The 22,529-nt window shown below is 45.0% G+C and overlaps 1 protein-coding gene and 1 long non-coding RNA gene across 7 annotated transcripts in view; one reads left to right on the top strand and one right to left on the bottom strand.

Annotated features, from left to right (window-relative positions):
- Positions 1 to 22,529, bottom strand: part of SRGAP3 (SLIT-ROBO Rho GTPase activating protein 3) — a 252,785-nt gene that overhangs the window by 88,328 nt on the left and 141,928 nt on the right. For all 6 annotated transcript variants that reach the window (XR_012011608.1, XM_072785280.1, XM_072785281.1 and 3 more), the window contains exon 4: positions 1,571 to 1,633. Coding sequence is in view for 5 of the 6 variants with exons in the window: in XM_072785280.1 (XP_072641381.1) it covers positions 1,571 to 1,633 (63 nt within the window). In the remaining variant the exon portion in view is untranslated. The remainder of the gene's footprint in view (positions 1 to 1,570; positions 1,634 to 22,529) is intronic.
- Positions 6,617 to 21,632, top strand: LOC140611262 (uncharacterized). The gene is made up of 4 exons (XR_012012541.1): positions 6,617 to 7,110; positions 8,897 to 8,977; positions 16,344 to 16,520; positions 20,450 to 21,632. It is a non-coding gene; the product is annotated as an uncharacterized lncRNA (long non-coding RNA).

The raw sequence follows: 22,529 nt of genomic DNA, 5'->3' as shown, positions 1-22,529 counted from the left end.
CCAAGTCCTCTGCAGAATTCTGAGTAAAGAAAGCCCCACTGGAGACCAGCCTTGCACCTTTATCACCACCCATCCCCAACCAGAAATGCACAACAGCCGGTTTCACACTCGCCAGGGAGGCAGAAATGATGATGATGATAACACAAGAACTGATACGCCATGGCTTCTTGTCCTTTGATCTCCACGTGCTTTACATACCTGGTCTCCTTCAACTCCCATGCAGTCTGCAAGAAGTAGGTGTTGTTATGTCTGTTTAACAACTGAATTTGAAGCCAGGTCTCTGGCTTTCGGGTCTGTGCTTTAAACCACTGGGCGAGTCTCCCCCACAATGCTCAGCTGACTCAGTCGCTTGAGAAACAGCAATTCTTCCTTTCCCCTAATGATGACCCAGCTAAAAACTGTCCAAGGCTCAGGATGCACTCCTTAACTTGAAATAATTGAAATGTGAGTTTCAACTCTTACAGATTAAATTCTAGGAGCTCTTGCCTCCATTTTACTGAGTGGGAGACTGAGGCCCAGAATCTGAGGCAGGAATTACAATGTGAGGTCCAGGCTCTCGGGCCAAAGCTCTTGCCCCTAAGAAATGCACTACCTGCTGGCCAAGGAGGACGTGAACACAGAAGGATAATAACACCAAAGATAGGAGTCTTCTTGCAGCCTGCTCTTCTTTCCCTTCCTTGAATATAGTTTTAGCAGCAGATTCCCCACTTTTAATGAGAGACTTTATAAGGCACCCTGCCATATTTAAAAGACAGCAGCTTTTTTCTACCCTGTCTTTGTGGGTGAAGGGTCTGGAGTCTGCCTACTGGGGCTACCTCACCCCACTCCCCTAGGTTGTCCCTGAGGCTCACCACATTCCTCTATAATGAAGCCCAAGGGCTCTCGAGGCACAATCAGTAAACTCCTGCATCATAACTTGGTGTGCCTGCATTCCACATTCAAGGGCCCTCTTGGGTTCTAATATCCATCCCAAGTCCAGTTAGATTTTGCCGCCATGCAGGTAGCAAGGTCAGTTCTGGGCCAAGTTGTAATGTACTTAAATCATTCCTTGGAGATGACAAGACATGCTCACCCCCTTCACCTCATCTGATACTCAGAACAGTGCTCCATTTTGCAGATGAGAATACTGAAACTCAGCTGAGCTACATATATGCCTAAATTTACATCACTAATAGGGAGCAGACCTCAACTTCAGCCCATTGCACCTGACTCCAAACCCACATCCCTGCCTCGGGAGGTTTTGTGTCCATGCTGTCCCCACCTTGACCTTGCATCTCCTGCTTTGGTAGGTACCACATTCTCACAGCTGGCAGGTCATGCAAACCTCTTGTGAACTTACACAAACCAAAAATACTCAGGGCCCCATCCCACATATATAGAATCAGAAGCCAGGGTTATAAACCATTACATCCCACCACGATGACCCCTTATCACTCAGGCAATAAGACACAGCAAAAACATCCAAGGTCATCCCAGGTCTCTGGTTAGATTCCAGGTCTCTGGTTTGCTCCTGGTGCTGAAGGAAGAGGACTCAATCCCAAGCCCACAGCAGAGCCTGAGCAGGACTTACTGTGTAGAGCTCATTGGTGACCTTCAGGAGCTCCTCATGCATCTGCAGGCCAATCTCCTTGCTCTGGAATACGGAAAAACAAATGTCAGAGGGGGAGAAGGTCACTGGTTGCATTGACCAGTTTCCTTTTCAACACAGAAAGGGCAGGAATACTTGGGATGGGGTGGGAATGGGTACAGAAATCAATGTAAACCTTATTGGTCTAGACTTGAATTCCTTAACTTGTGTCCATGAAACCAAACCACAGGGAGAGGTACCCTGTAAAAGGAATCCCCTGGCCAAATAAGCTGGGGAACCTTCTACCTCCCTGCACTGGTGATTCTCAGAGACATCACCATGTTAAAGATTCTCAGAAGCCCACAGCCAATCCACCTGTTCATCTTTCTTTAATTTTGTGGGTGGATCCTAAGCTGATGTGACCAGAGTATGTGTCCCTAGCTCAAAACTCATTAGCACCTCATGACAGTGGGGTTCCATAGAACACAGTTTGAGAAATATTGATCCAGCATCTCAATTCATTGTGAACAGTAGAGGTTAACAGACAACCAACTGGAGCATGAGGCAGGAGACCAAGGTGGTTACCTCCACTGGAGGTTTTCTTACTACAGGACTTTTCAGAGACTTTCATACCCTCACAAACATGGGTTTTCTAAGGAGCATTATAGTATACAGTTTAGATTATCTTAATCTTTTTTCCATGAGGTGACTTACATGTTTTAGTATATTCAGAGATACAATTCAGAAAACTATGAACAAATTATCTCTAGGTCCCACTCAGCCTGAAGAGTCTAGGATTCTCTGTTACTTAAGGTTTATTGTTATTATTATTACTATTATTATTATTATTTTGGTTAATACTCTCCCTGTTTGCCTGGACTATCATATGAAGTCTCCATGTTGAAAATGGGAGCCCTCAAAATCAAACACAAGAAATAACATGTCTCAGCAAGGATGTGGAGAAAATAGAACCCCCTTGCACTGTTGGTGGGAATGAAAACTGGTGCAGCCACTGTGGGAAGCAGTATGGAGGTACCTTAAAAAATTAAAAATAGAATTATCATATGATTCAGTATTCTACTACTCGGTATTTACCCAAAGAAAATGAAACGACTAATTCTATAAGGTATATGCACCCCTATGTTTATTGCAGCATTATTTACAACAGCCAAGATATGGAACCAGTCCAAGTGCCCACTGATAGATGAACGTATAAAGATGTGGTATATATGTGCAATGGAATATTACTCAGCCATCAAAAAGAATGAAATCTTGCCATTTGCAACATGGATGAGCCTAGAGTGTATAATGCTAAATGAAATAAGTCAGTCAGAGAGATAAATACCATATGATTTCACTCATATGTGGAATTTGAAAAAGAAAACAAAGAAAAAAAGAGACAACGCCCCAAAACAGACTCTTAAATACAGAGGACAAACTGGTGGTTGCCAGAGGGGAAGGGGCTGGTGGATGGGTGAAATAGGTGAAGGGGATTAAGAGTACACTTATCATGGTGACCACCATAGAATTGTTGAGTCTTTACTTGGTACACCTGAAACTAATATAACACTGTACATTAATTATACTTGAATTTAAAAAAAGGAAAGAAAATGGGAGTCCTGATCTCTGCTCTCTGAGAGCCAAGTCATCCTGGTCCCCCCTTTTGGCTCCCTCAGCTCAAGCATGACCAGTGACTGATGGGATAAGACCAACCTTCCGTCCTTCCCAACATAGGTCGGGAGCCCCTGGACTCAGCAGTAGCTGAGGAAGGCTCAGGGCCAGACATCATGCCTTCCTAGGCTCCTTTTCCTATCTTATAGCCTTTCCCTCAGCTTCTGATACAATAATTGCCAGAAATCAGTCTTCTGAAGGTAGCCCTTGACTGCCTAAGATCTCTTAAAAAATAGCAAAAGCTCTAGGCAGTCTGCTTAGACCTCCCTGCAGCTCTGAGAGCTAAAGACAGGGGACGTGATCCAAAACCACAGCAGAGCCTGAGCAGAACATCCTGTGCGGAGCTCACAAGAGAAACTTCAGTCACATCCCATGCGTCGCAGTGGTGCTCAGTGAACCCAACCAGCTATGCCCATCTCCTTCTATCTCTGATTCTCACAAAAAAGTGGACAGTCTGTGCCTCGGTTTCCCCTGTGGCCTCTCTCCCTGACTTTTGCCTCTCTGACTGGACTCTGGACTGACACCCTCCAGTGGCCTCCTCAGTCCTCAGTCTCACTAACCTCTCTGGCACTTGAGACCCAGTTTCTTATGCATTTATTTTTATGATCTAATTTTTTTGACAGGTAACAAATGCACATAGTTAAACTCTAACAGCCAGGAAGGTAAAATGTAAAAAGTAACTCTCCCGAGCTCCCAGAACCTCACCCAGAGGCTAGGCTATTAGCAGTTTCTTTTGATACAATGAATACAAAAACACACATTTGGGCAGCCAGGGGGTGGCTCAGCAGTTTAGCACCGCCTTCAGCCCAGGGTGTGACCCTGGAGACCCAGGATCGAGTCCCATATCGGGCTCCCCGTGAGGAGCCTGCTTCTCCCTCTGCCTGTGTCTCTGCCTCTCTTTCTCTCTGTGTCTCTCATGAATAAATAAGTAAATTCTTTAAAAACAAAAAAACAAAACACATTTGAATAGCATATATTTTTTAAACACAAATGGAAGTATTCTGTACATCTTTTCATCTTGATTTTTTCCACCTAACAATATATTTGAGATTTTTCCTTTGCAGCCATGGAGCTCCTGCATCCTCCGTTTTTTTAACAGCTGCTTAAGGTTCCATATACCAGATGTATCATAATTAATTAGACAGCAACAGACATTTAGGTTGTCTCCAGTCTCTTAACATTTCAGACAATGATGTGGTTGTACATCCTTGAACCCTGTCACTGTGCACATGAGCAGAGACCCCTGTCAGATAAATTCCTAGAAGCAGCTCTGCCAGGAGAGCCCACCAGCCTTGCCTTCGCAGGCCCTGCCCCAGCCAGCTCCCCACACACTCCTGGCTCCAGCTTCCACTTCTCAGTGACCCACAGCATGTCACCATTTCTGTTGTCATCTCCTGGGCTCTGTCCTACAGTGCGTTGAGCCCAAGCTCAAAGACCTATAGCTTCGGCTGTTGCAAAACAATATAGTGTGAATGTCTCCTCATCACATCAAACTCAAATTATCCAAAATCAAATGTGAAATTTCCCCCAGCCCCTTGAGTTTGGTCAATGAGATAATATCATCCCCAGCATGGCAATGGGAAACCTTGGAGTCATTAAAAAAAAAAAAAAAAGTTTTAGTCCTTCCCCTTTAATCTAGTCTGTCACTGTGTCCTGCCCTCAAACTGCTCAATCTTGTTCTCTGGAGCAGGTAAGGCTGACTCCCTCCCCAATATCCATCCCCAAGACCCTTTCTGCTTCCTAAAAGAGCCATGAATTTGGCTCTGTGTTGATTCCTCCAGCTGAGCTCTCCCAGGGAAGCTGACCCATCTCGACTTGAGACAGTGGATTCTGTTATGTGCTATTAGTCCAGGGCTGAGCATGTGACTTAACTGGATGAAAGAGAAGGACTTAGATGGTTGAGAGAAGCTTTTAGCTTTTCTGCTAAGAGTTCCAGTTGCTAACAGCAGGCACCTTAGGACCAGAAGAGGAAGTAACCTTGGGTAGTAGAGCAAAACAAACCTGGCTGCTTCATGACCTGCTGAGAAACTGATTCAACTGAATCCAGCCTGCCTCCCAGTAAGCTTCCATTTCCGTGGCTTTGCTGTTTAAGCCACTTCAAGCTAGTTTTCTTTTACCTGCAGCCAAAATCATCCTAATCATCTGAGACCACCAGTCCCAGGACAAGCAGGACCAAAGCTTCTAAAGCTGTGCTTTAACTAAGTCCCTAACTCTGGCCCCCAATTCTGCATGCCTGTGCCAGTGTAATTCTGTGTTTTATTCCCTCCAGAGCCTCCTCAATCCCTACAAGATGAAGACCCAGCTCTTCAGCTTAACTTTTAAGTTCTATGTGATTGGCACAGGCCTGGTTATACAGTAGAGAGGGCTGAATTTTGGAGCCAGAGACCAGGATTGGAGGTGGGGCTTTAAGCCATTAAAGCTTTGGACATCTCAGCTTCCCCTGTGTATAAAATGAGTACCTCTTGGGCAGCCCTGGTGGCTCAGCGGTTTAGTGCGACTTCAGCTCAGGGTGTGATCCTGGAGACCCGGGATCGAGTCCCACATCGAGGTCCCTGCATGGAGTCTGCTTCTCCCTCTCCCTGTGTCTCTGCCTCGCTCTCTCTGTCTCTCATGAATAAATAAATAAAATCTAAAAAAAAAAAAAAAAAGAGTACCTCTTTCTGTCCTTTGCACTAAGGGAAGTATAATGACTTTGCTTGTTTATATGTTAATTAATTGATCATTTTTTCCCCACTTGAATGTAAGCCCCATTAACACAAAGAGATTTTCTCTCTAATGGTAGATGCTCCGATATCCCAGCTGCCGGGAGGGCTATCAGCAGACTGCCTCCAGCCAAAAGCACCCTTCAGGATGGCCATGGTAGACAAGGTGACATCCCTTCCAAGGACTGACAGGTTCTGTCTGAAGACACGTGGGAGGAGCGGGGCCTAAGAGGTTGTCTTTTCCCCTCAATTGGGACTGCTAAAGGGCTGCTCCATCTTTAGAACTGCCCACAGAGCTGTCTAAGACTTCTAGCAAGGCTGCCTACAGCATGGCTTGACTTCACCCTGCCCCCTCCCCTGCCCTCCCAAGGTGTGGACCCCAAGAATGCTCCCTCACCATTCTGCTAGATGCTAACTTCAGCCATCTCAGAATCTGCTTCCTGGGTTTCCCACTCCTATGTCCCTGCAACGCCACAGAGCCTGTTGCATGGCAGGTGCTCATTAAATATGTTTGTTGAATGAGTTATGAATGAATGAGGTGAAAATTCCTCTAACCTTATCTGTAAAAGTAGGATGAGGTAATGAGTGTCACAGAGTCCTTGTGATGATACAAAGAGATGACACATATGAAAGTACCTGGCACCATGCCAGGCACAAATGAAGAGCTAGCAGCACAGGCTGAGTGGATGGATACCCACTGGATGCCAGAGACAAGGCTAGCAAGTTGCCCAGAAAAGGAACATAAAGTTGAATTTTTAATTAGCTTTTCCCCCTTAAGAATCTCCCAGTTTGGTTGGTCAAGGGTCAAGAACCCAAATAAGGGAGGAGGCAGAAACAGCCATAAAGAGTGAAAGATTAAATGATACGGGATGAAGTGATGAAGAGGATGGGGGAAGTGCCACCAGAGCCATCTCAGTTTGCAACGAATGGCCAGAGAAGGCATTCTAGGTGGGGGGCTGGCCTAAGCAAGGGTGGGAGCCCAGGCCTAGGGAAAAGTTTGGTTTGCTAAGAGAGTTGCCCAGCCACAGAATAGCAGAAAGTAAGCTTGAAAGGGAGGCTGGGTCAGATCACAAAAGCTAATGGAGTGCAGGCTTCGTTCAGAGTGGAACTGGGACCCACAGAAGGTTTCTGAGTGGGGGAGAGTGGCGACCAGAACGATACTTCAGGCAGGTAAAGATACCAGTGTAACAGAGAGCAGACTGCATGGGGAGGGCCCCAGGTCTGGTTCTTGCATTTTCTCAGTGGGATGGTAAGCCTCCGGATGGAACCTGCTCAAGTCTCTGCTCATCTGCCCCTTAGCACCAAGCACTGTGCTGGTCACAGAGCGGCGCTCAGCAAATCGTTACTGAACTGCACAGAACTCAGAGACATTTCATTTTGTTATGGTTGGGAAGGGAAATATTCTCAACTACACTTCCAGAAACTACTGAATGCAGAACCCAAACCAAACATTCCACCAGGAACAGGAGGCCAAAACCCTGATAATGTCTAACAGACCATCACACCCAGTCCTTGGGGACCCAAGTGGCAATGTATTAGCACTCATTGTCCGAATTTCTAGCATGACTTTCATGCCTGCAGAGGTTGGGGGTGGCAGGCTGCTTCATGCACAGGAAGCATGCACAGTGTAGAAAACAATTATACCTGACCAACAAGAATTCAGCCATGGCAGCTGGGGTTTCTCAGGGTTGAAGGGCAGAGCCCTGTCTCTCTGACCCAAATAAGTCTGTAAAATCAGGTGGCAGGTATCTTCAGTTCTGCCTTTTTCTTCTGCCCATAACTCATGCCAGAATGTCAACTTCCTTTCTGGCCATATAACTCTTTGAGGTGGGAGTGGCGTCATGCACACTGAAGGGTAGTTAGCAGCATCCCCAGGCTCTAACCACTAGATGACAGTAGCATTCCCCACCCTCTTCCCAAGCTGTGACAAGGAAAATGATCTCAGATGCAGCTAAATGTTCCCGGGGGCGTAAAACTGTCCTCAGTGAGAACCACTGCCCTAGACCAAGGACTCTAAGTGGCAGCTCTTCTCTGGCTTACAGACATGTTTTATTTGGCCTTTCGGTGTTTTCAAAAATCTGACTTGTTTCTTGGCATCTAAAAAATCGGGAAATTCCCTTTACAAGTCTTGATTTTCAGCTTCTCTTGAAAATTAGAAGATCTGGCAATACTAAGTCTCTACTTCGAGTATGGCTCCCCTCCAGATGAGGCTTGTGTTTTCTGGTTGGCCACAGCACCCAGCATCTCCCTTCACCCATCCACATCACCCATCTAGCCCATGGAGGCATCTGAGTTTGTGACCCAGAAACCAGTGGGGTCTCTCAGGGGGTAGCCCTCTCAATCCTCTGGCATTCATCAAGGATAGCAATCTCGGACCTGCTAAAACGGACCCTGGGAGAGTGCCTTCTAAAAAGTGCCTTACTCCTATCCTGACACTTGAGAGCCACTGAAGAGTCTGGTTCCTGAAACCCAACCGCCTGGCTTTCCCTCAGACCCCAACACCATTGTCTGTTGTGGATTCTCCGAGCCCCCTGTACTCATCCTCCTGCCTGCACTACCTCCTCTTGTACCTCTGTGGCCAACTCCTCACCTAGCTTCAATTCAATCTATACAAGCAGTTTTTTAATACTTACTAGATACCAGCTTTGACTAGGTACCAAAGACAGAAAGCTGAATGTGACATGGTCCCTGTTTTATCAACTGCAACTACCATTCATGAAGTGCTTTCCATTTGCTGAATACTGTCCAAAGTCACTTCCATACATTATCTAATTAAACCTTGAAGGTAGGTGCCATTATTATGCCCACTTGACAGATGAGGGCTCGAGGATCAGAAGGGTTGAGAGACTTGCCCGAGGTTGCACAGCTGGAAAATGGCAGAGCCAGAATTCAGCTCTTGGCTCAATGGACTCCAAAGATGGCATTTGTAATGCCTTTCTATGGTCTGCTTCTGCAGGGCCTTGCAGGAGACGCAGGCACACAGATGAAAGAAGCCATTGCAATGCTGTAAGAGAAATGAGTCCAGGACACAAAGAAGGTATGAAGGAGGGTGTACCCTCTGTCAGGACACCACCTGCCTGGCCAATGTACTTTCTCACCGCCTATGCAGGAATCTACGTCCCTGGCCCTTGCTTCCACTTGCGGGGAGACCTACTTCTCCTTAGCCTGGTCCTTCTTGGCCCACCTGCCTTGCAAGAAATAAATCAGCCATGATGACCACCTCTCATTTTTCTCTTTCTCCTTCTTCTGATAACAGGAGATGAGACATGGTGGGACTGACCCTGCGCTTACATAGTCATACAGGATGGTCCATCAGTCACGGGGACACAGTCTGACCAGAGTGCTCCAGCACCTTGTATCTAGTGACTGGGTCAGAGATAGAAATATATTCCAGGCTGGGCCAATGAGAGTCTTTCCCAGGAGCTTTCTAACAACCATATTCTCAGATCCTCTCTCCTCTGGGGTTGCTAAGCTAGGATATCAGGCATCTTGGGCTGCCTGTAGTCGTCTTGCCCACCATAAGGAGAGCGGAGTCTTTGACAACAGAATCTGTGTCCTGGATCAAGTGAAGCCTAAATAAGATGTTACCTCTGGACTTGCAGTTTAGAGGATCCAGTAAGTTGTCATTTTTGCTGACGTGAAAGACTACTGATATAATCAGTACTTGCACCAGATACACTGGTCTGCATATACCAGCATGCCCACAGAGTAAGAGAGCCTTCTGAAAACCCTCCACCAAGCACAAGCTTTCAAACAGTTCCTGCAAAAGGACCAATTCCAACCAATCAGAGCAGAAGCTGCTTAAAGGCTGGGACTGTGGCTCCCCATAGTTCTGATCACAAAGACTTGCATACAGAGGAGCTCTATAAATGTCTGTTTATGAGCTAACACGCAGAAGCAATAGGAAACCAGAAAGGAATAAAAGGTGGTCATCTTTGAATCTCTTTCCTTTTTCTTTAAAAAAACAAACAAAAAAACCCCACACATCATGTCAACATGGGATCAGCTGGCAAAAAAAATCTTTGACACAACAGTTCCTGAGTGAAATCAATTTCTTTGCTCTGTGAAAACCTTGCCATGGGTGATTGATTTATTTTTCAATGCAGGGCTAATCATGCTCTTGGAGGGAAACCCTCAGAACTGTTACTATAGGTTCTGAGACTTTATGAGCTATATTTTTTGAGAAGTTCTATTTTTAAAGAGCAAACTAACAGGTGGGTCATTTCCAATGCTAAAGTCACCCTTTGCATCTAGAAAAATAATACCATCCTAAAATGTCAGATTTTAATGAAAAGACTCCCTCCACTTCTCTAAAACGAGACCATTCTAAACAATCCTCAAGAAAATGTTAAAGCAGGAAATGTTAAAGCACTGGGACCAGTGAGGCTTTTTCAACTCTCAGTTATCCATGAGGCCTCTCTTCCACCTCGACAGGCACTACTCTAGCAAGGGTGGTCTCTCTTTGCTCTACTACATGTTCTTATGTTGGGCTAATCTTTGGGGACAGCTCATGGGGTTCTAAGCAAACAATAAGAAACACACAAAACTAAATAAAACAAAATTTTTTCTCTCCTTTAGTTCTAAATCCCACTGTGTTTCCACACTCCTGCTTGTTTTCTGAACAAATAACAAAACTTGAGACCCACAGATGTTCCCTATTTAAACATATGATATATGTACCACTGGCCATCTCCCAGAGCAATTATGCTCTTATTTCCCAAGCAAAGGCTCAAAAGGCGTGTCTCAGAGGGATGGGGCTTCTCCAGTTTGTCCTGGAAGGTCAGCTTATCCCTGGAAACAGCAGTTTGGACAGCTAGCTGGCTGTTACTCCCAGCTGTGTCCTAGCTTGCCAATAACTGGGCTGTGGGCATCCTGCCATGTCACGGCCCCTTGTCCCCAAACATCATCCATAGCCTAGTCTCTGCTCCACCTTCCATCTGAACCCTCGTTACTCTTCCCCTCTCCCCCATCATCTTCCCTTCCCTGCTCCTGGACACCTCCCTGCTTTTCCTCCCCTTCCCACACTTCTATGTCTCCTGTTGCTGTGGCTCCAAATGCTGTCATCTGCATGTCGTGCAAGAGGCTGGAATGCACACTGGAGCCCTGAACTCTTCCCCTTGTTGCTGGGGCTGGGATGAGACTGCAGAAAGCAGAAAGGCCTGGGGACCACTCATCAGAGGTTCTTGGCAGTGGTGAGCCCCACCGATGCACACTCAGGAGCCCGGCAATATCTCCATTCTCCCCATGTAATCACTCCCAGCATCTCTCTGGGATGCTGTTTGCACCGAGGGCCTCCATTTTCAGAAATGCTTATAATAACAGGCGTAAGGAAGTCCAAGCATACCTTGGAATGACTATGAGAACAAGTGACCTGACAGGCTAGGAGTTTCTGGATCTCTAGTAGTAATACTAAGTATTATTATTATCAATACTCACCGTCATCATTGTTAGTAATAATTACTATTACTACTGGTAATATTTGTCGGTGTAGATAATGACAACAATAATAGCTATGTTCATTGATCTCACAGCATGTGCCAGGCCCAATGATACCTGCTTTACAGATGATACCTCACTTATGCCTAATATGAGCCCTCTATGGGAGGCACCATCATTAATTACCCCACCCACCCACACACTTTAGAGATTAAGACACAGGAGCTGAGGGAGGGTAATTTGCCCAAGACCATAGCGCTGGGAGATGGGAGTCCCCCAACCATTCCACTCTGCTGCCTCCACTGAGAGAGTTTGCACTCTCTGTGCCTTCAGAATTTTTTTCCCCAAACATTCCAAAATAATTATAAAACATGGATACTCCTCTGCCTTTAGTATAAAAAGCACACTGACATTTACAAGGCTCTGCTTTAGATCATCGTAAATATCAGATAACACACAGTGCCGAGTGCCATTTTACAGAATCTTTTGTTATCCGTGACCAAGTCCCTGTCCTCCCCTGGCCTCCGGGTCAAGGCAGAAGGAGATGCAGTGGAATGCTGGCCTGAGTCTCTGTGGAGGCAGAGCATACTCAGGAGTAGTCTTTCTGGACTATGTCCCTGATGTCAGCCTACATTTCTTTTTTTGCCATGAATCTCTTACAGATAAGGAGAGAAAAATTTGCAGAGAGAGAAGGGCAGTCTGTCCTGGAGAGCATGACAAAGCTATCTTCCTGAAGAACCAGTATCTATGAAAACCCAAAGCCACTGAGTTTTGAGCTGTTTTTTCCCCTCTCTACATGATCTTCAAGGTGAATACAAATGTTGCCAGGCTTATTTGTTGGAATCAAAACATTATTAATCATTCATTACTGCTGCGTCACTGACCCAAGACCTCACTTTAACCTCCTTGTCATTTCATCATCAGATCTTCTATTTCATTTGCATTGTCTGTGAACGAGATGTCAGAAGGATTGCACTGGCACTTCAAAAATGTCTGTATCCAGGGAACCTGGTGGTTCAGTCAGTTAAGCATCCGACTCTTGATTTCGGTTCAGCTCGTGACCTCAGGGTCATGGGATTGAGCCCTGTGACAGGCTCTGCAGAGCCTGCTTGTCTGCTTCAGTGCAGAGTCTGCTTGTCCCTCTCTCTCTGCTCCTCCCCCGCCTCTCCATCTCTCTAAAACAAATAAACAAATAAATAAATTCTTTGAAAAAATGTCTGTACCTTTCTATTCACCACTTTTGTACCTATTCACCCATCCATCAATCTACTCATCTACCCAACTATTCATTCATCTATCCATCTATCCATCTACCCATGAGCCCACCACCCATCCACCTCTCTACTTGCCTATCCATTCCTTCCTTCGTTTCTATTCCCATATTACCCTCCCTGATCCAGGCTCCTACTACCCTTCCCCACTAGTCTGTGTATTAGCATGTATCTGTAATAACATGTAACTGCGCTCCCTGAGTTCAGCACCTCTCTTTCAAAGCTATTAAACACACCAAATTAATCATCCTTAAACTTGGCTCTGATTATGTCATTCCCTATGCAAGAGTTTTCAGTGGTTCTCCAATGTCTAGAAAATAAAGCCCAACTTTTCATTTTGACATCCAAGGGCTTCTTCATCTGTCTCCAACTGGTCTTTCTTTCCCCCTCTCCCCTTAATTTCAGTTCTCCAATATTTCAAACATACAGAAGAGCAGAGAGAACAGTAACAAATGCTCATGAACATGCCATCCAAATTGGATTTTTCCATTTTGGCTTCAAAACTGCTCTTAGAAAGCAAAATGTTACAATATTCAGATACAAACGAAGCATTCTTCTTCCTCTTTCTTACACCCTTATTCCTCAACTGCTACTTTGCAGCTAGTATGTCTTCTTACATAGCCCATCTTTGCATAGCTTCAAGTCACACAGGTGTCTAACAATATAATCAATACAAACTATTACCTTCTGTTTTAACTTGTTTAAAACATCATAGCTTTCCTTGCTTTTTTCACCAACATTGCATTTTCAAGTTTTATCCATACTGATACATATAGATCCAGTTCCTTCTTCTTAAGGATTGTACGCTATTCCATTGTATGGCTGTAGCTTATTTAGCCATCCCTTTCATGATGAACATTTGGGTGATTTTTCTTGGTTTCTTTACTATAAACAGTACTGTAGCAAACGTCCTCATACAAGGTCACTCTGTGTATGTGTGTGTGTGTGTGTGTGAGAGAGAGAGAGAGAGAGACTAGAATATTTTTAGATTATACTCAGAAGTGGAATTGCTGGAGCATAGGGTATGTACATCTGCCTTCACTGTTGCTAGATACTGCCCAATTGTTTTTCAAAGGGGCTGGACCAATTTGCATGTTTACTCGGAGATTATGAGAGCCCCTGTTGCTCCACATTCTTGTCAGCACCTAGGATTGCCCTACCCATCTAATGGGAGTCAAACTGGGTCTCATTTTGTTTTCTGTTTATTTATTTGTTATTATAGGAAGACTTTTTTATTTTTGTAAAATGGCATTTATCAGTATTTTTCTTTCCAGTTGTGTTTTTCTAGGTTCTTTTTAGCAGAAGAAACATTCCTTTTTATGTTTCTTTTCCTACCACCAAGGTTTTAAATATAACCTCCTACATTTTCTTCCATAGTTTCAAAGATTTGCCTTTTTTGTTTTAGTGCTTTAATCTATCTAGAATATATCTTTGTGAACTAAGGTAGAGGTCTTATTTTTCTATATTAAAAAATATGTGTGTGTATGTGTAAGATCATTTCCTAAAAATAACCCCCAAAATGACAACCAGTGGAATTCACTCTATTTCTGAACAGTCTACCCTACCCCCTGACCAACCCATATCGCACCACTGTCACATACTGTGCTCTCATTTGCAAAGGGTTCGGTTTTGTCTAATTAGTCAGCTTACCTAATACTGCTCTAGTATTGCCTGTTTTGCTATCACTTTAGAGGAAATCTCAATATCTGATAAGGCAAACACTTCAACAAAAATAAAAAAATATAACCTATAGACCTTATTTTTCTATCACACAGCAGTAAAGTTAGAAATTAAAAGTACAAAGCTTTAAAAAAAAAACCTTTGGAACTAAAATAAATATAATTCTGAATAATTCATGGGTCAAAGAAGAAGTTGCCATGGAAATTATGAAATATTTATATCTGCATGACCATGAAAGTATCACTCATTAAAACTTCTAGGATGCAGCTAACTTGTAGCATTAATGGCATTAATTTTCAATTATTCTTATTTTCTAATGTATGTACTTTTTAAATTATATTTTCTAATTGGACATAGCTGACACACAGGAACACTATTAATTTCTATAACCAGCCATCTTGCTGAATTCTCTTCAGCAGTAAGTATGATATTTGCTGTTGGTTTTTGGTAAATATCCTTTATCAGACTAAGGACATTCCTATTTTTTCTGATTTGCTAAGAGTTTTTGTCGTAAAACAAAACTGTGAAAAGTCAGAAGTATGCCTTTTAAAAGTCAAGAATACCAGGGCCCCTGGGTGGTTCAGTCGGTTAAAGGGCCTTACTCTTGATTTTGACTCAAGTCATGATCTCAGGGTTCTTGGATCAAGCCCCACATCAGGCTCAGCACTCCGCAGGGAGTCTGCTTCAGGACTCTATCTGCTCTTTTGCCCTTCCTCCCACTTGCTTGCTTACACATGTGCACTCTCTCTAAAATAAATAATCTTTTCTAAAAATTAAAAAATAAAAGTTAAGAATACTACTTCTCTCCCATTTCTCTTCACACTGTACAAGATGGGAGTCCTAGCCAATATAATTAGGCAAGAAAAAGAAGTAAGAGGTTATAAAAGAAGAGAAAAGGCCACTATGATTTAGAACTAATCAGTGAGTAGCTTCCAGAGCATATTTTCTTATTTCTGACCCTTTATTTAACCTATGCACCCTGAATAAAATATTCCTTCATTCCATCTCTAAACTTAAGTCTCACTATGTTCTCTCAAAATCCCAGTAACTATCCTAATAATAGCTAATATTTATTGATTGCTTACTGTGTACCAGGTAGTGGCTCTATATCATCTTTTTCAACCCTTACAACAACCCCATGAAGGAGGTTATTATTAGCTTCATCTTGAAAATGACAAAACTCAGAAAATCAAGATTAGGCTGAGCTCACATGGTCAGAAAATGGCAGAAGAGGGATTGAGTCAGAGAGTCTGTCTGCAGCCCTAACTACTGTACTGAACAGCAACACTAACCTACCTGTTCATGATACAGGACCTAGACATTTCTGTCCACCAGCTTTTGCTTTGGTCTGGATTCCTGTGTCTGACTTTTCTCAAATCCCTGCATATCTTTGGGACACAGTGATGAGCCACCCAAGTCCCTTTCAGGAACAGAGTACTTAGTTCCCTAGCTTCGAGTGCTGTTGGCAGACATCACAGCTGTCGGCCCTCTTTGGAACTGCTTTAAAGAGGTATCTGCTCAAGATCATGCCCCCTTCTGGGAGCAATAAGAAGGTATAAAGGCCCAGTCTCCTCACCCTACTCAGGAGAACTCAGAAGGAACACTCCAGCTTCAGAAGTCCCCCAAGGAGTCAACTGAGGCTTTAGTAGTGACTACACCGTAGCCCAACTTCTCCATTCACTGACTCTTGCTTTCCTTCCTTTCCTTCTGCAGGTGGGGATCCCCAAGAGTACTTGCTAATATACTCCTGCATCATAATCACTCTGTTAGCTTCCTGGGGAAACCACACTGGGATAAATCCTAATCCTTCAAAATCCACTTCAAATGCTGCATCCCCAGCATAAAACCTTCCCTGAGCCCCAACCACCAGCCCAGGTTAGAAGTCCTCCTCCCTCTGGACCAATGTCCCTCTTTATTGTATTTGAATCATGGCTACACACCTGTCTTTGTTTCCATTCTACAGTGTGATCTCTCAGAGAGGGCACTGTAGCTGACTCATCTCTCTGTCTTCTTTAGCAACTGTCTACCACCAAGCATGGGCTCCAGTCAGACACATATGGACACAAATCTCAGCTCATCTTTATCAGCATCATGAGGCTCCTTCATCTGTAAAATGGCATGATGACAGCATCTTGTACTTAGGCTTTAAGAATTAAATATCTATGGAATGCTTAGCCCAGAGTCCAGCACACAGTAAGTACTCACTTTTTCTTTTGTTTGTTTGCTGTCTATAATTATTGTTTACCTACGGTCATGATAGCACTATTATGTGTTTATTGAATGAGTTGGGAATGCCCAGTGGTGACCAGCCCAGCAGGCTCTACTAGCAGAGTGAATGCTCACGACCTCATCTCCCTGGTAGCCAGTGGAGATTGGCTGAAGAGCTTCCTCATTGCCTTGGCAGTTTGCCCACTTTGCTCTCTCTCTCCATGCAAGCCTCCTAGCTGGACCTGCCAGCATGCAAACCCTCACTCTCTCCTGCAACCAAGAAGTAAAAAATAAACTTGGCTTTGAATCCAAGGCCATTGGTGCTTTTGATCTTGGTTACAAAGCAAGGCAATTATTGGACACAAAAGCCCTGATTTATTTATGAAATGCGACAGACATCTTCGAGGCGGGAACGAAAAAGCTCACTGAAGACCAAGACCTATTGCCACACAGTGAATGGCTGCTTTCAAACACAAGCCCCCCAAATGCCTTCTCATCTCAGCTAAGAGTCTTTCCTCATTAGTGCTTCCTCCAGAACACCGCAGTTCCCAACAATCAAATTCACTTCACGGCCAGGCAAGTAATTAAATTCTGCAGGCATCAGAGCATAGAATAATGGATGGCTATTGTTAAGGAGGCTGAGACTGAAATGGAATGAATGGGCTTCAAGGCCCCATCTCAGACACCGTAGGGGCAGGAAAGGAGAACAGGCAGGATGCAGATGGAACCTCCCCGCTGGGGCTCTGCAGGGGCTAGTGGATTCAGTATAGGAGCTGGAGTGGAAAACCTGTGTTTGGGGCCAGACTGTGCTGACCAGAGGTAGGCCTCAGTTTCCTCATCTGTAAAACAAGGAGGTAAGTCATCCTCCATGTGTGGTCCCAAAACCAGCAGCAGCAGCAACAAGGAGCTGGTGAGAAATGCAGATTCTCAGGCCTCTCTCCACCCTACTGAGTCAGACACTGTGGTGATGGGGCCTAGAAATCTGTTTAACAAAACCTCCAGGTGGTGTTTCTAATGCTAGAATTTGTGAACCACTGGTAGATAAAGTTTAAAAATGAAGCCACAAATTAAAATGCATAAAGGGCCAGGGAAGCAAAATAAAGCAGCCAACCAGTTGTGCTACACTAGGCAACAGCAGGGACCCCGGGACAGTGGGGACAGTGTGCCCTGCTTAAAGGGGCCAGCAGCTACTCAATTCCAACCAACTACTACCAAGTATGAACCCATATGGATCTGATATTGGCAAAGTTTCTTTCTTTTCTTTTTTTTTTTTTTGAAGATTTATTTATTATTTGAGAGAAAATGTGTGCGTGGTATGGGGCAAAGGAAGGAGGGATAGGGAGAGAATCTCCAACAGACTTCCTGCTGAGCATGGAGCCCAACATGGGGCTCAATCTCACAACCCTGAGATCATGACCTGAGCCAAAATCAAGCATTGGACACTTAACTGACTGAGCCCCTCACATGCCCCTCAGAGCTTCTTATTTCTGAAGAGAAACACAAAGCCCTGATTTTTATGTGAAATTCCACAAATTTTAGTATTGTTTTAATTTTTCTTAATATAGTGAGGGCCACACATAATATCCTTAAGAACCAAATTAGCTGAAGCCTGCCATTTTGTGGCCTCCCTTTTGAGTTGCCTTGGACCTCTACCATGTACTCTACTCACTGTGCTCTTGACTTTCTCCAAACACTGAACTCTGAACCTCTTTCCCCACTTGGCAGACTCTTTTTTTCTTTTCTTTTTTTTTTTTTTTAAGATTTTATTTATTTATATGAGAAAGCAAGAGAGCACAAGCAGGGGTAGCAGTAGAGGGAGAAGGAGAAGCGGCCTCCCCAGTGAGTAGGGAGCCCTATGTGGGGCTCAATCGCAGGACCCTGAGATCATGACCTGAGCCAAAGGCAGACACTTAACCAACTGAGCCACCCGGGCACCCCTTGCAGACTCCTATTCACCCTTCAACAACACTCAACTCAAAGCTCACTCTGTGAACTCATCCTCAATTCTCTGACCCACTTTCCACCTCTTCACTAAGAAGGCAAAGAAGAATCAAACATGGGGTTAAAGAATTGACACAGAGCAGAAAGTAACATGGGGGAGATATGAAGCTATAAAACAGGCTTCCCCCACAGAGGAGGACTTAGGACCTCTTGGAAGAGTTACCCTATTGCTGCTTGAAAAGTCACTTAAATAGGGATGTCTGGGTAGCTCAATGGCTGAGCATCTGCCTTTGGCTCAGTTTGTAATCCCAGGGTCCTGGGATCCAGTGCTACATCAGGCTCCCTCCAGGGAGCCTGCTTCTCCCTCTACCTATGTCTCTGCCTCTCTCTGTGTGTCTCTCATGAATGAATGAATGAATGAATGAATGAATAAATAAATAAAATTTTTAAAAAGAAAAGCAAAATCACCTAAATAAAAACACTGAACCCATTTGACCAGAGTCTAACAAAATGGAGTTCTGAAAGACCAAATATAAAGAAACACAAGTGCAGAATTCATAAGATAGATTAAAAAACAGAAAACACCCAGGGATTCAAGCAGGGCGCTCAGAGGGAGCCAACCATGTGATGAGGCTAAGGTCAAAAAGGCAAATGCCTGCACAGGTTTCATCATTAGAAATATTGTGTCTAGAGAGCCCTGCTCTACTCCTAGCTGGTCAAACCTTCATGTAGTATTCCGAATGGTTCTGAACATTAACTTGTGCAGGCTGGAGAAGCCTGGGACATGACATAGGCGGAGATAAAACACAAAGCCAAGTCACAAGGGAAAACCGAAGGGACCTGGAATATTTACCCGGAGGTGGCAAAGACCTGGCTGGGTGGTCATGATTTCTGTCCTCGAGCCACTGACAAGTGTCCATGTGGATTGATCTGTGCAGCCCTCAAGATGTGACCAGGACCATAAGTATAAACACTGAGATTTCATCTCAGCGTTGGGGAGAATTTTCTATTGATCATGGTTATCCCCAGATGGAATGAGCCATACTGAGAGGTAATAAAGACCCTTTATGAGGCAAATCTAGCAGAGGGAGAATGACACCTGCAGAGGATGATAAAGGGACAGGAACAGAGGCCTATGGACATCTATTGTTTTATTTCTCCTTTCTCTTTTTTTTTTTTAAAGAGAGGGAGAGCAAGAGCAAGCAGGTAAGTGTGGGGGGTGGGGGGACAAGAGCAGAAGGAGAGAGAATCTTAAGCAGAGCCTGATATGGAGCTCAATCTTACAACCTTGCAATCATGACCTGAGTCCAAATCAAGAGTCAGATGCTTAACTGACTGAGCCCCCCAGGTGCCTCTTTCCTTTCTTGTAAGAGGACCCTGTGGGTTAGGTGGAACTGAGTGCACACCCGGCTTCAGGGGTGGGATATTTCCAGGCCTGGTCAGTCAGAGCACTGCGTCTCGCTGCCCACAGGTGCAGCTTCAGGAGTGCTAGTGTGACCCAGGATGGGCAACCAGATCCCGTGAGACTCAATTCTGCGAGAAGGGTGCTCTCACTTCCCATGGGACTTTGTTTTTTTTTTTTTTTTTTTTTTTGGTCCCATGGGACTTTGAAGCTGGTGGGATATAAGCCGGGAGCTGCAGGGGGTCATGTGGTTCGCACATGGAGACAGACTATGAGAGAGCCCTTCACCCCATGCCTAAAATATTTTAGAAAACAGAAAAAATTGGAACAGAGTTGCAGAGAGATGGAGTTCTTTTGTGCTCCTGACACCCCCAGGCCTGGAGCCAGCCTCAGCTCTGGAGATCTAGTAAGTCCCTTTCCTCCTTCAAGCCTGCGGAGCTGGGTTTCTATTGTTGGTTACCATAGAAGCCCTGACAACTATGATGGCCTCTAAGGTCTCATCCAGTTCTTTTAGCTATGATGAGTCTTTGACACTTAAAGCAAGGGCCACTGGCATGCATTCTTCTACCAGCCCACAGGAATCCTAGGATGGCTTGTGGAATGTGAAGTGCTGCCTCCAGTCTTAAGAAGAGAATGCACTATGAAAGGGGAACTGGAGAATCACGAGGAGGTAAGTTATGAAGTCAGAGCATCCTGACCCAAGCCCATGAAGGACACCTGGCCTGGAAGCTACTCCCACGTCCTGCAGATGCATGGGCAGAGCATGACTTGGTGGTATGGTGAAGTAACACCCACCCGAGTGCTAGGACCCAGCTCAGGAACGGGGCGGGGGGCTCCATTCTTCAGGGTCACAGGTGAGCCACCAATTAGTGAGCACCTGCTGGATGCCAGGCCTGTGCTGGACACTTGGCCTACCTCCACTCTTCAGAGCAGCCTCCTGATGCAGACACTGTCACAGCCTCCATCTCCCAGATGCAAAAGCTGAGGCTCTGAGACTCGCTCAGGTTCGTAAGGCAGTGAGGGGCAGCTCTGGGACAAACTGCAGAAGCCCAGCCATACTGCCTCCTGCTGGTGATGACTGTGGGCCAAAAGAGGGCAAGTCTGGGTTCTCTGGCAGGTTTGCAGGCTCGACCTCCTCATCTGTAGAATGGGGTGAGTGACAATCCCCTCCCCAGTCTCACCAGGGGCTGGCCTCGCTGTTGTTCTGAGGTCTGCGGGAGCTATTAGTACATAAGGAGTGCAGCCTCCGTGCCCAGATTATCTATAACTGATGTGACACAAAGGGATCGCATTGTGCTAAATCAACCAGCCAGGCCCGTCCCCAGCTCTCTCCTGGCCCACAGGGGCCAGGTCGCTTCCTTTGTTCTGCAGGCACCGGCCTGGTAACGAGGCAGCCAGAAGCTCAGCTGTCGACCTTTTTTCATTATTTTCTACCCTGTTAACCTCTATCACCAGTGACGCTGCTGTCAGACTAAATGAGAACTGAAAAGATTTACCTCACGTGTCCCAGGCCTCAGTCAGGAAAAAAGACCCTTCATTTCCTAACAGCCCTGATGACCCTTTCTCTGCGAGTCACTCCCATCCAGGAAAAAGATGTGACAACAACATCAGGCGGGGACTTGTGACTAGACCAGGTGATTGGAATCACCCCAGTATGGCTTTGCAAAGCGCTGTGGGTTTTTTATTCTTTATTGCATTGTATTTACCTTCATAATTATGTTTGCTTACACAAATATTAAACTTAGACGTTTCATAAACACGGCCCCAGGAGGAACCCAGTGTCTATTGAGTGGTGGGAGAGAATGAGTCTGTGATTACAGTTCTTTTTTTTTTTTTTTAATTTTTTATTTATTTATGATAGTCACAGAGAGAGAGAGAGAGGCAGAGACACAGGCAGAGGGAGAAGCAGGCTCCATGCACCGGGAGCCCGACATGGGATTCGATCCCGGGTCTCCAGGATCGTGCCCTGGGCCAAAGGCAGGCGCCAAACCGCTGCGCCACCCAGGGATCCCTGTGATTACAGTTCTGCTGAAGAAGTCATCCTCAAAGTGGACAATCCAAATACTGACCACAGACAGATTATTACATTTCCAATCAACTTGTCCTCTTCCTCATGCTTCTAGCAATCCCAGGGCACCTAATCCCTAAAATTGGCACCTGGCAAGAACAAATGAGCTCAATAATTTTACTAGTAACACTCTGATGGACTGGTTGGTACAATGCTGGCCAGCTTTCCTGAACACTCACTCTCTGTGCCTTACTTGTGGTTAACGTCCCCATAGTCCTCCCTAAGGCCCTGTGGGTCTTTTTATCTCCATCTCACAAATGAAGAAACTGAGGCACAGAGTTAAAGTAATGACATCCAAAGACACACAGCTGATAAACAATGGAACCAGAATTATGAACTCAGATATTTAAGAATTCTGGACCCAGAGACCACACCCTGAGCCACTCCCTCAATAATACCTCCCCCTCCTTCACACGCAGTTTCCTTTAACCCCCACACTGCCCTGGGAAGTAGGTGATCTTAACTCCTTTTGATAGACACAGAAGATGAGGCTCACAGAGGCTAGAGGACTAGCCCATTTTACAGAGAAGGAAACTGAGGTCCATAGAGGGAAGTTCAAGTCTACAAACAGTTCCACAGCATC

The sequence above is a fragment of the Canis lupus genome, chromosome 19, assembly GCF_048164855.1.
Source record: "Canis lupus baileyi chromosome 19, mCanLup2.hap1, whole genome shotgun sequence".
NCBI lineage: Eukaryota > Metazoa > Chordata > Mammalia > Carnivora > Canidae > Canis > Canis lupus.
This window is presented reverse-complemented; position numbering and strand designations above follow the sequence as displayed.